The 15,644-nt window shown below is 41.4% G+C and overlaps 1 protein-coding gene across 7 annotated transcripts in view; it reads left to right on the top strand.

The window, feature by feature from the left end:
• MID2 (midline 2) overlaps window positions 1-15,644 on the top strand; it is a 98,560-nt gene that overhangs the window by 62,381 nt on the left and 20,535 nt on the right. For all 7 annotated transcript variants that reach the window (XM_057718512.1, XM_057718514.1, XM_057718510.1 and 4 more), the window contains exon 4: window positions 14,399-14,506. In XM_057718512.1, the coding sequence (XP_057574495.1) occupies window positions 14,399-14,506 (108 nt within the window). The remainder of the gene's footprint in view (window positions 1-14,398; window positions 14,507-15,644) is intronic.

The raw sequence follows: 15,644 nt of genomic DNA, 5'->3' as shown, positions 1-15,644 counted from the left end.
ATGCAGAGAATGGACTGGAGGACACGGGGTTGGGGGGGGCGAAGGGGAAGCTGGGACGAAGTGAGAGAGTAGCATAGACATATTTACACTACCAACTGTAAAATAGATAGCTAGTGGGAAGTTGCTGTATAACAAAGGGAGATCAACTCGATGATGGGTGATGCCTTAGCGGGCCAGGACAGGGAGGGTAGGAGGGAGTCACGGGAGGGAGGGGATATGGGGATATATGTCTAAATACAGCTGATTCACTTTGGTGTACCTCAAAAGCTGGTACAAGGGTGTAAAGCAATTATATTCCAATAAAGAGCTTAAAAAAAAAAAAAGAAGAATGAGAGAAGGGAAGTAATTTCTGAGTAATACGTGAAGCCTTTAAATGATTTGGAAACACATTCATATGTGCACACATATACACCTACATGTTTTAAATTCCAAAACTATCTCAATTAACCCAAAAAAGATTACAGAAATATCAGGTGTAAATGACAAACCATCAAGAGTTGAAATGCCAGTCATTCTGTTCTTACAGTAAGAAAGATCAGTACAGACATAAATCATAGACTGAATTTCAGCTTTCTGGGAAACAGGTACTGCATATTTCCAGTCTAGAGTAGCAAGTAGGGGTGTGGGAGGAGTGGGAAAGGGAATCAATATTTATTTAACTCCTACTATGTTCCGAGTTGTGTGCTAAGGCCATTATCTCTATTTTCTCATTTGGTTTTTAGAACAATCTGTGAGATAGGTGACAGTGCTTCTGTTTTACTTGCCAGAAAGATGGGCTCAGAGATGTTAAGTAACTTGTCTGAGGTCACTCAGCTTATAAGTGTTAAAGCTAGAAATCAGACTTAGGACTGCTTGGCTTCAAATTCAGAGCTTTTTGCAGTCTGCTTTGTTGCCTCCAGGGAGAAAAAAGTGCTGAGAAGAAATGGCAACTTAGCACATGAAAGTCCTCAAAAAGAAAAAAAAGAAAAAAAGAAAAAAAAAAAGGAAGGGTGCTTTTTCTCCCCCCAAAATAGTTATAGCTACAAAGAGAGTGATCAAAGAGCAGGATTTCTTTGATGGTTAGAATGAAACATGAGGAATCTGAAGGAGCCCTGGCTTTGAAATTAGAAAACCTAATTTGGGTTGTAACTCCATCACTTCGTAGTTCATATGACTTTAATAACTCACTTTACCTCTCTGGATCTCGGTTTCCTCATCCATGAAATGCAGACAGTAATGCCTGCCCTAGCAATCTGATAAGGTTGTTGTGAAGATCAGATATAGAGATCAAATATATCTGAAAGCACTCTGTAGTCTAAACCATAACAACTACACAGCTATAACTACTGGACCGTAATTAATGATTTCCTTGGTTATAGTAACATTGTATTAAGATGATCAGCTCTTTGGAATTTGCCAGCAAGTTAAGATGCCTTCTCCTTTACTTTGTATTTTCTCTAGGAGCTACTGGACTTCCCAAAGTGAGAAACTGAGTCCCAAGCCCTAGGCAGAAAGTAAAGACCCAGAGTGAATCACATTCGGTGCCCCTTTATACCGTCACTATTTATGTGTAGGTGAATCAGGTTAAGGACAACATCAAGGGCAGACTTACAAGGGAAAAGAAGCTCCCAAAAGGTAGCCTTTTGTCTGAGCAAATGTGAGGTTGGGGGACACAGACCTACCAGCTTTCTCCTAGTGAGGGTGGAGAGACACTGTGAATTACGAGCATTATATACACAAGATTACATGTGCAGACACTCACACATGTGTGAGCCTCAGGACTTTTCCCCATAAGGCAATGCCCATCAGGATAGAATCCCTAGATGTAACCTAGGGTCATCGCTGATTCCAGTAATACATGCATAATACCATACTCTCTGTTCATATTTTTGACAACTGCCTCTCATCTTTCCCTGTCACTACCACAGGCAGACTAACTGGTGAATCCTGCTCTATAGAGCAGGGATTGTATGTGGGAAGGTGCATATTTATCAATGCACTAACAAGTATTTTAATGAGCCTCCAAGGTATAGTGCTCTACTCTGCTTGGAGCTCTGAGTTCAGGACAGATGGGGGTCCTTTCCCTTAGGGAGCACCGCAGAGGAAACTGAAACAGAATGTAATTATGGTATTATATTTTTATAAGTGAGGGAATGTGTTAGCTTTCTTGCTTACACACCTATTTCTTTGAGACCCAACCTAATATCTTTTGGGCTCTGAGCCTGGGGAATTGTGTTAATTATGAAGGAGCCCAGAGCAGAGAAACAGAATAACAAGCTCGAGCCAGACAAATTCCTTCCCAGCCAAAGATGTGAAATGTAATCGGTGTTTTGTCAGAAATCAGCACTTGATCTCCCTTCTGGCATCAGCCTACTGCTCTGAATGGAGGGAGAAGGTAATAGTCTGGCTTCTGGTAGGAAAAGAGGCCATTTTATCTTCAGTGGCAGGGTGAACCCTGTCTAGCAGTGTGGAGGTAACTACATTTGGGCATGAGATCTAGATGCTTAGGTGTGGGAAGAAGAATAAGAAAAGGGATGTGGTAATCACAGGGAAAAGCAAATTGTGACCCAGTATGTTCCAGAAAGCAAAACAGCAGAAACTGAATAAAAATAAACCAGACAATGAAACAGTGCTCGTTTGTTTGTTCTGCAGAAAACCCCAGCAGATATAGTGGTTTTACCAATAGTCACAGTCATCATCACCATCAGAGCAGTAGTAGTACAAAAAAACATAACTATTTGACTACCTATTATATATCAGAAAATGTATTAGGTGCATTATTTCTGTTGTTAATAAACATGTACAAAACCCTATGAGGCTATTTACTAGTATTATCCTCATTTACAGAGGAGGAAACTTAGGCTGCTTGCCCAACACCAGACAAGTAGCAGAGCTAGGAGGCTAACCTGAGGCTGTCTGACCTCAAAGCCCATTCTTTTAACTATTTTCTTTCTAGTTGCGGCGAGTGGGGAGTTGCTCTTCATCGCGGTGCGTGAGCTTCTCAGTGCAGTGGCTTCTCTTGTGGAGCATGGACTCTAGGCACGAGGGCTTCAGTAGTTGCGGCATGTGGGCTCAGTGGTTGTGGCACATGGGTTTAGTTGCTCTGTGGCATGTGGGATCTTCCCAGACCAGGAATCAAACCTGTGTCCCCTGCATTGGCAGGCTGATTCTTAACCACTGCGCCACCAGGGAAGTCCCCCTTTTGACTATTCTCAATTTGGTTTTTGGTTCAGTAAAGATAAACCCCTACCCCAGGACACCAAGGGATCCTTCCCAGAGAGTGTCCGCATGCACGTGTGTGAGTGTGCACTCTGTCTCTCACTCTCTCTGTCTCTCTCCATCCCCAACCCCATCCCCACCAAGATAACCTGACCAAAGGCTCTCCTCAGGACCCCTTTATCTCCTTGGGCTTTCCCACATAGAAACTCCTTAGCTCTCGTCTCTGTGCTAGTTGGGACCCCTGAAAATATGTTCTCAAGGCATCTTTGTTACCTGCTCATGGAAATGGACATTTTTCTGGGGTCTCCTTTTTCACTGATGCTCTCATACAAAATTCTTCAGGTCCTTGTCCTGAGGCTCTTTCCTGGTGTTTCTTTGTCTTCTTTTCCTACCCCGCAACTCCTCCACCCTCTGCAGCTAAGAAGCAATATAGGCTCTTCTTCAGCTCTTTTCACTCTTCCACGTGGGCCCTTGCTCTTCCTAGTGACCATCTTCTTTTTTGGAACATGGAACCAGTTTTTGTTTTTTTTTTTTTTTTTTTTTTTTTTTTGGCCTTTTGTCATCTGAAGTCCCCTGTCTCATAAAGAATGACTTCTTTCTCAGAATGATGGCTTCCGTGATCTTAGCTGTCAGAGTGTGAATTTCCTTGGCTCTCACAGTAGATTCCTTGCTCTGTATGTATATAGGAAGTATGAGGATACCAAAGCCATCCCCCAGAAACAAAGGTCTTGGGGAGGGATGCTTATGTCAGACTTGTGTACAAAGAAGGGCTAAGTGCTCCCCACAGTCTAGTCTGAGGCTAAAGAAGGCATAATCTTTCATTGGCTTGCCCTGCTCTCTTTCCCTTACATAATTCTGTGGTTGTGAAAGGCAGTTAAAAGGAGGACTTGGGGAAAAGCCCCAGACTCAGAATCAGGAAACCTGGTTTCTGGCACTGGCTCTGCTGCCCACTAGCTACATGACCTTGGGCAGAGTGGCCAGTGCATCACCTCTGTTACACTGCCTGCTTTGCTGTATTATAATTACCTGATTCCATTGGTGTGGCCTTCATTGGACTGTAAGCTTCTTAAAGGCAGTGGCCATGACCATGCCATATTCATTTTGGAAACCACAATTCCTAACTGGTCTCTCTGACTCATGCTGTCCCCCCTCTAATCCATTTTCCACATTGTTGTGGGAATGAGCTTTTTAAAATGCAAAGCCCACATGTCACTCCCCTACCACAAACCCTTCAGTGGTTCTCCATCACCATTAAGATAAAGGTTTTTAAGACCCATCGTGATCTGGACCCTACCTACCTTATACTTTGTTCATTCATTCCATAGATACTTAAGCGTATTTCCACCTTGGAACAGGCATTGGAAACAGAATGTGAACATGGCCCCTGCTCTCACAGAATTTCACTCCTCCCCTTTTCTCCTGGCTGACTTGTCTCTGAAGACTCAGCTCAGGCATCCCCTCCTCTAGGAAGCCATCACACATGCTCTATGCTTTTCTCTCTCTCCTTCCTCCAGGTACCTGGGGAACCCTATGCACGCTTCTGTCATAGCACTTCTATGTACCACTCTGTCTCCCCACCAGACTGTAAACTCTGAGAGTGGGTACTGTGTCCTATTCATTTTTTATACCCAGCACATGGCTTGGTACACGATAGGTATTGAGAAAGGATACTTGAATAAACAGTACCCTCTGGTGGCTGGCTGTTGTAAGTATAATCATCATACGGGTGAGTAAAGCATAGCGAATTACCCAGGAGAGGTAACTTTTTCTTTCTTTTAACTTTGAGTGAAGAACCATTTCAGAGTATGTGGTCTCCTAGCACCTAGGTTGTTATTCCAATATCTTTCCGAATCTTCCATAATGCAGCAAACAATATGTAAATGACAGAACAAAATTACCATTTTGAGTAATTGTGTAAAAAGAAAATGTAAGGGAAATTTGTCTCATGTAAGAAAGAAACGTAACCTAGTATACAATTTTGCGTTTTACCTTTATTTCAGGGCCAACATACTCACATTCCTTCATGAATTCAACAGTACCCATGGTGTGCCAGGTATCATTCTAGCTGTTGGGAGTACAGTAGTGAACAAGACAAAGTCCTTTACTTTAAGAAGCTTACATTCTAGTTGGGGGAAACACAATAAACAGATATATTTTTATTAGGGGTTATGAACGTGATGGATAAATATAAATCAGGGTGCAAATTGGAGTATGAGGTGAGATGCCATTTGAGCAAAGGCCTGAAGACATATTAGTTATAACTTCAGAAAAATACATAAATTTTGGTTCACCAGACCTGCCTAAAACATTATGGGACTTACAGAGTTTTCTTTCTTTTTCTTTTAAGTTTAAAGAAACTTAAACTTTTAAGTTTGAAACATTTATTTCTTTTTCTGAAATAAGCTTAAACTCATATAGAAGTTGCTAAAATAATAGAGTTCCAACACACCATTCATCTACTCTTCCCCAATGTTAACATGTTTCATAACCACATAACTATCGCAATTAGGAAATTGTCATTGGTGCGGTATTCTCCTAAGCAAACTACAGACCTCATTCAAATTTCACCAGTTTTTACATGTACTCAACCTTTTTGGAGGTGGGGGAGTATGTGTATTTCCTTGAATTTTATCACATGTGTAAGATTCGTGTCATCACCACCATAGTCAGAACAATGCAGTTTCATTACCCCCAAAGACCTCATTTGTTCTACCTCTTTGTAGTCACATCTGCACCCTTGCAACCACTGATCTGTTCTTCATCACTATAATTATGTAATTTGTAAAATGTTATATAAATGGAATCATACAGTATGCAACATATTATGATTTGCTTATGTCGCTCATCATAATGCCTCTGAGATACATTCAAGTTGTGTGTATCAATAGTTTAAAAAACTTTATTGTTGATGTTCCACAATTTGTTGATCCATGCCCCCACTGAAGAGCATTTTGGTTGTTTTTGGCTAATATAAATAAAGCTGTGATAAACATTCATGCAAGTCTTTTGTGTGCTTAGATATACATGCTTATATTTGTAGGGTAAATACACAAGGGTGAGATCGAGAGAGTTTTATATCTTCAGAGAGGGTTATAAGCAAGTGCTTCACAAAACAAGCAGTAGAGTGGAAAGAACACTGGATGGGGAGTCAAAAGATCTTGTCCAGCCTCGCCCTATCATTGATCCGTAATATGATGTTGGGTAAGCCCTATCCTCTCTAGGCCTCATATTTCTATCTGTAAAGTGAGGGGCTAGAAATTGATGGTTTCTGCAGTCTTTTTAAGATCTAACAGTTCTCTGGTTCTGAAGAGATAGAAAGGAGGTTTCTGCCTCATTTCACATAGGATTTATAGCTATGTGTATAGAATCCCAGGTGCGAACCTAGATTATGCCTCTCCCACTTCTTGCATGTTCTAAACAGCTACCTTGTATGGAAAGGGGAGAAAGTAACTAACCTTAAGGCTACCAAGGCTTGGAGGTCTGATCCCTGGATAGAAAGGACTCTGAAACCAACACGGAGTTGCCACATGGCACAGGGCCATTCCTAAGGCATGTATAGGGAGCAAAATTATCCTCTCTCTCTCTGTTGCCAAAATTTTTGTTAGTTAAACTCAGGGTAAAATAAATATGGAATACGTGTATGTGTTGATACACATGTGCATTATATATTCTAAATGTTACATTATATGCATTTTATACTATATATTATTTTCAAAATCAGGAAGAAATTACACAAAATATTTGCAATATTTAACTCTAAGGAGTGTGATTATCTGGAGAGAAACTCTGAGAGGAAAAGAAGTATGTTTATGAACATGTTTTCTCTGTCTCTGTCTCTGTTTGTCTCTCTCTCTCTCTCTCTCACACACACACACACACACACACACACACACACACAAACTAGTTAAATCACAGACAACAGCCAGGCTGCTGGCGTGCAAATCCTGGCTCTGCTGTTTACTAGTTATATGTATGTATGACCTTGGGCAAATTACCTAACCTCTGTGTTTCTCAGTTTCTTTCGTAAGATGGCAAGGATAATCACAGTGCCAGCTTCATAGGGTAAATGGGAGAAGTAAATGAGTTAAAATATATGAAGCAATGAGAACAGCACCTAGCATACCATAAGCACCCACAACCTGACAGGAAACGTGTCTGTCAGTTGATATCCACGTCTGTCAGGAGGCCTCCCCCAGCATGGATCCCTAAGCCCAACATACTAGGGTTCTTACACTGCAAGAGATGGCCTGGCTGCCACCTCCCCAGCCACACGACTTTTCTAGCTTCAACACTCCCACCCTCCACCTACCTCTACCCTGCAACCCCTCATCTACTGCTCTGCCAAAAAATTCAACGTAGCCAGTGAGGCAGTAGGCTGCTTAACTATGCCTCGGGAATTTTTTTTTTTTTTTTTGTCTCCTAAGCTGCAGTTACTCCAGTACAGGGGACTCAAAATCCTATTAATAGTTTTACATGCCCCTGGGTCCGTTAAGTGATCCCCTCCTCCTCCACATCAAATAAAACAGATAAAATCCGTAAAAAAACAGCCCTACTTCATTTGGTTATTTTTCTGTAAAGCTGGCAGAATCATCTTTCAAATGTTGCACTGTTTTGCCTTAGAAAACAAAAAAGAGGTTAGTCTCGTCTTCCTCTTCCTTTTATACATATGAACGTTCCCGATAGGAAGGGCTGCAGAGGTGGTGGTGGTGGTGGTGGTGTGTGATGCCGTCCTTTGAAGCATGATCTGGATTAACTCCTTAGCCTAGATGCTGCCACAGTAGCTGCAACATCTGCATCATAAACATCAGAGTTTCTTATTTTCTTCCAGCTTTATTGAGATGTAATTGACGTATAACACTGTGGAAGTTTAAGGTGTACAGTGCAATGATTTGATATGCTAATATATCACGACAAGATTACCACAGTAAGGTTAGTTAACACATTCCTCACCTTACATAGTTCCTTTTGTGTGTGTGCCTGTGTGTGTGTGTGTGTGTGTGTGTGTGTGTGTGTGTGTGTGGCGAGACCATTTAAGATCCACTCTCTTAACAGCTTTCAGGTACACAATGTAGTCTTGTTAAGTATAATCAGGGAACCTAAAAAAAACAACTGAACTCATAGAAACAGAGAGAACATTGCATTTTCTTGACTGCATCGTTATAAGAGAGTGATGAATTCTTTGCAGCTCAGCAAGGTGACAGAGTTGTTCCTAACAATTCCTTGATAATCCGTCAGATGGCCACTTTCCCTCTCACTTTTCCTTCTCGTCTCCTTTGCACAGAAAGTGGCTGCATGTGAAACAAAGCCCTCAGCCTCTTTTCTCTGACATTTTGGAGTCTGAGGAGGTGGGGCAGTGGCCTCCGAGGTGCTCCTGGGCAAGAATGGGAAGTGAGAAATGCGTTGTGCCCTTCCACTTCTTTGAGTACTCTGCCTGCTTTTTCTCTCCACCTTGTTCTCAACTAAGGTGTTAATTAATGATGGTTAAGGTGTTACTATGGCATTAAGATCCAGCCATTTTATCCAAGTACGTTCAAAGCCTCCAAGTGACAGTGCAGCTTTCCATAATATATCTGCAGTCTCCGTTTCTAGTCTGATTTCCCTCCCTTGCGTCTGTCAGGCTGATCTGCTTTACCCCAAACACATTCTCTGCTTTCCTGCCTGTGTTTTTCCTCATGCTATTCATGTTATTCTCTCTGCCTGGAATTCTCTCCCCTTAAACCTCATTTCTGCCTGCCCAAGTCTTGTTCACCCTTCAAGACCAGTTCAGCCACATGAAACCTTCCCTAATCTCCTTACTGTCCTTTTCCACAGGCCAAATTATGTTCCCTTCTCTGTGCTCTCCTAGAGCTTTATTTGTATGCTATTATAGTTCTTGTTCTGCTATTCATTCACCTGTAATTAGCTGAATTCACACTCATCTTATGCACTAGACTTTAAGTGCCTTGAAGGCAGAAGCTGAGTCTTTTTCATCATTTTGGTCCCACTCAGGAACCCTTGAATGTGGTGTGGGCACTCACTAAGTGTTTCCTGAAATAAAAACTTTTCCAAATGATCTTTAATTCTGGCATTTCCAAATCTCCTAGGTGGAAGGGGAAGATCTATTTGGGCAGAAGATTTCAGGAAAGAAACTAAGCTGGCATTGACCTTTTAGAGCAGAGTACACTGAGATGGAGATGCCAAGGAGGAGTTCTGTTACCATGTAAATAAACTGCACTTGAGTCTGAGTAGAGGGCTTATCCACTATTTCATACATATTGTTCCACCTGAACATGAAATCTCAGTTCCTCCTGAACTCCAGTGCGGTGCTCTGCAGCACAGATGGACATGACTGAGCTGAGGGGAGGGTATGAGTGGAGAAGTTTCTCCTGGGGGTGGGTTGGAGGGAAGGCCGATGAACTTTAAACCCAGAGATAAAAGACCTGTAGAATGAGTGTGTGGGAGATCTCCCAAGAAACTATCAAATAAGCTCTCTGAAAGAAGGGAAGGGTAAAAAGGTTAGTCCATTTACATTTCAATGGGGAACAGAAACAATTACCAAAATAACTTTTTGCAGTCTCTAAGCCTTGGCAACTTGTGGCTTTCGTGAAACCCTACGTTGTGATTTCCTTGTAGTGACCAGCAAAAAAAATCCTTCAAATAGGTAGTGTGTGTGTTTGTGTCAGGGAAGGATGGAAATTGGGGAAGACTAGGTCTGACTCTGAGTTTAATCTTTGGGCTGGGAGGTAGGAGAGGACTACAGGAAATAGAGTAGGGTGGGCAGTTGGAAAGAAACATGTGAGTCAAATTCCTCCTGCCTTTGGGAAGAAAGAAGAGAGTACAGAGAAGAAAAGATCTGGAGGCTTAACAGGAAGGCCTGTGTTCCCTAGTGCTTAGGCCTTGGAAGACTGGTGCTGAGACTCAGTCTTAAACATCAGAAACTGCCCTTCTTTGCACAAGTAGGTTGCCAAGATTACTCTAATGGTATTTTCAGGGAGGATAGATTTTTTTTCCCACAGACATAAAGCCATTTAGTCAAACCCACTAATCTAAACTAAAGAACAAAGTTCAAATAAAAATCTAGAATCTTCCACAACCACCAACTAACCAATGAACCGACCGACCGACCGACCATCCAACTGACCAACCAACCAAGAATGCTTGTCAAGATAACCCCAGTTGTTTTCAGCTGAGAGTTAATAAGCAAGTGAAATACCTCGCTGTATTTTCAAAGAAAACTGCAGACAAGGAAAATACCAGGGCTTTCAAGTGCCTTCCAAGCAATTTGAGATGTTTTATTCACATCATGAAGACAGATTTTCCCTGGAGTATTTCCTGTTCATAAAACGCTTAAGGACCCTGCTCTTATGGGCTGCTTCTTGACATGGAAAGATTTTAATGTCACTGCTTTACCTTTAGTTTGGGATTTTGCCTCTTCAGCTAACTTTCTGCTCTACTAACTGCATCTGGCTGTTTTATCTTGCCTGATGCAACTGTCCAAATCCCACCCAAGCTCCCTCACTTCAACTTGCGTTTTCTCTACAAAATGCATTTACTGTAGTATATTTTCTAATGTTTGCCATTCCTATTTTGATTTTTCACTTCGCTAAATCAATCACTAAATGTTTAAGTGTTTGTTATGTTTAAGGCATTGTGCCTGTTACAGCGGGAGAAACAACGTGGCATAAAACCTTTCCTCAAGGAGCTTGCGGTCTAATTGAAGATTTTCAAGCAAGGGAGTGTTTCTCATATTTGACCTTTCCTTTCAATTCCTGTTACTGTCCTTGGCTAGGCCCTGTTCACATCACAATAGCCTCCTAAATTGTCCGCATGTTTACTATTACCTCCAATCACATTAATCCCAGTTCATCTTCTTAAAAAAATTAATTATGGTCATTCTCCCACCATCTTGCCCTCCCCCCCTCCAAATTTTCAAAGGTACCATATTGTCTAAAGAGTAGGGTTCAGTCTCATTAGCTTGGCTCAAAATTTCCCTCCTTCTCACCTTTTAAATCTGAATCCTATCCATTTTCAAGGCTCAAGTCCCGCTTCATTCAGGCATCTCTTCTTCACTTCCCCACTGAGAGTGATCTTTCTCTTCCATTTGTGTAGATTATAGCCTTCATCACTCATTGATATTTCAGGTATGCTACGTTGACTTGTTTGTTTTTTATGTAGGAGGCTTTCCCCTATAAAATTGGCCAAGGAACCAATAAGTTGAAGCCCTTATCACCCTTTGCACACATTTATTGAGGGTAGGGCCTGAGTATAATGCTTTGCACACAAGAGATGATTAATACATGGTTATAATGAAGATGGTGATGATTTTCCCTGGTTTCAGGGTATAGGGTGGTTTATGAGGCAGGTAACAAAGGAAAGGTTCTAAAGGTAAGGGGATGAATTAATGAGGCTTTTACAGTAATAGTCCAAAAAGGTGATAAGGGCTTCAATTTATTGTTTCCTTGACTCAGAGCCTCATTGTATTACCAGAAGAACTTTAGTGAGATTGAAAAGAGAAGGAGGGTAAGACTTTGGCAGGACTGCTGTGAATTTATATGGGGGATGAGGGAGAAGTAGGTAACTGAACCTGAGAAAGTGCAATAATGATAGTAGCATTAACCAGAAAGAGGAAATCAGAGGTGGAAGCTTGATTTAGAAGGAAGATAATGAGTTTGTTTTTAGACATAGTGAGTTTGGGGTAACTTGAGCAACCAAGTGGACATGTCTGGCAAGCAGTGATATACTGCCCCCCCATTCAATTCGATGCAACAAATATTTACTGAACACCGACCATATGCCAGTCACTATGCTGGAGATATAGTCAAATATGACACAGCCCCTGCCCTCCAGAACTCATGTTTGATCAGGGAAGACAAACTAATAAATTCCTATAATGTAGTAAATGGTATAATAGAATTATATATAAAGTGCTATGGGAATATAAATAGGAAACCAATTGTATCCAAGCAGGTGAGAAAAAGTTTCAGAAATGACAATCTTTGAGCAGGGTTTGGAAAGATAAGTAGAAATTTGTTCAACAAACCAATAGTGAAATAACTTTCCAGGTGAAAGGAGAGTCTTGAGCAAAGGCATAAGACATGGGTGTATGTGCATGGCCTTCTAGGGGAACAACAGGTAGTCTGAAAAGACTAAAGTGAATGGGATGACAAAATAAAGATGGATGGTGCAGAAGAGGTAACAATTGTCAGGAACTGAAGACAGGATTCTGTTACATTAGACTGGAGAGGCAGTTTAGCATGATGGTTAAAGGTGTGGACTCTTAGAGTTGGACTCCTTGGGTTCAAATCCCATCTCTGCCACTTACTAGGCATGTGGCCTTGAGCAAGTCACTTAGTCTCTCTGTGCTCAGGTTTCCTCATCTGTAAAATGGGGCTAATGGTACCTCCTTCATAGGGTTGTTTTGATGATTGAGAGAGCTAGTATATAAACTGATTAGGGCAGTGCCTGGCATATAGTGAGTGTTATGTCAAGGTTAGCCCAAGGGCTGAATTATAAGAAACAAGGCACTACACCACTGTGTACTATACTGTCAGCAGCCTCAAAAGGAAACTATAAATGGGAACTAAGCCTCCAAATAGTCTAAGCACAGATCCAGGGAGCACTAGATGAATCTCTTATTCTCACATAAGTTGGGAGTTCTTTGAGAGGGTGATATTATCTGCCTTGGAAAGGTAGATCCAATTTAGGGAGAGGATGAGGAGTCTGAGAAAAAAAAATTAAAGTGGCTTGAGTGGGACTCAGGATAAATGGAAGCTCTCATTGTGGCACCCCCACCCCCCACCCCCAGAAAGTGGAAATAAAAAGCAAGGTTGAAATTCAGCAAGCATATTTTATTTCACTTAAGTAAGAAACAGAAAATTAGCCAGCAGGGACCTTAGAGGATGAGAGAGGAGGCAGCAGCAGGGTCCAGTGATAGGTATTTTGCTTGGCTTAGAGTATGTACAGGAGCCCTCTGAAGCGGGCTATAGCAATTGGAAATGCAGTCCTACCTAGCAAATGAAGCACATCTGACCACTTGAGTTTTGATGCTCTCAAGTAACCCATTGTCTATTCCTCAGCTTTTTAGAGCTCTACTCGAGTGATCCTTGAATAGACTCTTGGAATGATTGCGCTTCCCTGTGTGACTGCTGCTGAAATGGAACTGAACGTTGTCCGCCCACCTCGCCAGCTCAGGGGTTTCTCTTGACACTTCTCGGTTTGAATTCTGGTCTCATCACTTCCCAACTGGTCACTCTTGAGCAAGTCACTGAAATTCTCTTAGCCTCAGTTTTCCCATCTGTGAAATGGAAATAAAAATAGCTCCTATATTATAACGTTTTTATGATAATTATATGAAATAATTTATCACTATAAAGTACTTGACATTAAATGCTTAAAAGATGTAAGTTCATTTCCCCATCTTTTCCCTTTACACTTTGGCAGTTCAAAGATCCTCTGCTCTCATTTTAGCCCAGCTGGGGACTTCATATCATCTAATGTCAACAGTAGTAGAGATGGGCAGAAGGAGAAGTCAGTACATGGGAAGACAGTGAAGAATGGTGGCTCTTTTTTCACCCCCCCCACCCTAACTTGGCAGTAAAAATATTTTGACATAGCCAGTATCCCCAAGTAGGAGGGGTATTCAGATACTGGACAGCCCAAAGTAAGAAATATCTACTAAGACATGATGACAACTATGTGAAAATATATCTACACAGTCATATATTTAATTTAATAGCTATGCGTTCATATATTTTAAAATGTATTTTAGAAAGGAACAAGGAAAACTGAAAACATTTTTGTTAGGATGGTAGAAGTATGTTGTTGTAATGTTATCTTGATATTCTTATGCCTTTGGAGAGGAAGCCTCTCTTCCTGACGTACTTGAATCTCCTTACCCTCTTTCCAAAAGAACTGTAGGAGGACAGGGTGCTAGAGTAAAGGGAATTGCACAGTGGGAATAATATACCCCCATCTCATCTGTCCTTCTGCCCAGCCTTCCATTAACCATCATGATCTACCAGAGGCCGGAGAGCTTCCTATCTGTGGTGCTTCAGTGCCCTTGCATCATTAATATCATCATCTCTACCCTTCTTCTAGGAGTGGATCTTATGAGGGAGGTATGGAAGAAGTTGTGCATGTTTAGCTGTCAGTCCGAACCTTTGCGAGCCAGCAGGGGACAAAGGCAGAAATCACTGTGTAACACTCTGGACTTTCTTGGCAGGTGAATACTGCTATGCATGAGGCAAAACTTATGGAAGAATGTGACGAATTGGTAGAGATCATCCAGCAGAGGAAGCAAATGATTGCTGTCAAAATCAAAGAGACAAAGGTAAAGCACAGCACTCCCGTGAGGCCAAGGCCAAGTTGACTTTACAGATGTCCAAGTTTCATCCTGATGATCCCAGTGGGAACTTGGATCATGAAAGCAAGAAGAAATGAGGTTTTAGGGAGAGAGGCAAATAAGCAATATTTGGCTTAGTGCTATGAATCCAATAAAAATGATTGCACTTCTGGGGTGTTGGAAATGTTCTATATCATCACCTGGGTGGTAGTTACATGGATGTGTGTATATGCAAAAAACCATGGAGTTGTACCCTTCAGATTTGGGTGCTTTACCGTATGTGTGGTATAACTCAATACAAAAAGAAAAAAAAAGCGGTGGTAGAAATGTGGACCAGAATTATGGAAGGATCATGATTGCCATTGTAAGGACTTCGGGCTTAATCTGAAAGGCATTAGGAAATCAGTCTAGTTTCTTCGGAAAGGAGAAGACTGATAGATGTGGCAGAAGTGTGCAGGGTACATCAGAATGGGATGATACTGAAGTCAGGGAAGCATGTTATGAGGCTTATGGAGTGATTCTCGGTGTAAGTTATGAAGGAAGTGGCACCACAGATGGAAGGGAAGAGCATAACAGGCATTGCTAGCAAGGAAACGATGGGAGTCATCGACTGATTAGATATAAAAGATGAAGGAGAGAGAGAAGACTTCCAGGCTTTTAGCATGGGAACTGAAGAATCGTGGTCAGGAAGGCCAGGTGTGAGCCTCTGTGCATCTATATGGTTTTACACTTGCTGGTCTGCTGGTCAGTATAGTGATTATGAGCTCATGTTGTGTGTACAGTGTGAGAAGTTATAAGAACCTGGAGTGATTAGCATTACTTTGTGCCATGTTGGGTGGTTCCAGATAACACAGGGATTGAAGTTTCTGAGAACACAGATCTGTGAACACATAGGTACACTTAAAGATGTTTAGAGACAAATATACATAGAAATGTGGATACTCATAAAGAAAAAGGAGGTGCTTTTTATTAAACAGGTATATGACAATATATTGACAATAAAATGTCAACAATGGTGATCTCTGGGTGGTAGGGTTTCTTTTTACACTTTTTATTTTCTAAATTTTCTATAATGACCATGCATTGCTTTTATAATCAAAATAATTAATGTGATCATAAAAAGAGG

This window comes from Hippopotamus amphibius, chromosome X (genome assembly GCF_030028045.1).
Source record: "Hippopotamus amphibius kiboko isolate mHipAmp2 chromosome X, mHipAmp2.hap2, whole genome shotgun sequence".
Taxonomy (NCBI): Eukaryota; Metazoa; Chordata; class Mammalia; order Artiodactyla; family Hippopotamidae; genus Hippopotamus; species Hippopotamus amphibius.
Note: the sequence above shows the minus strand (reverse complement) of the source record. Positions and strands in the feature narration are given on the sequence as shown.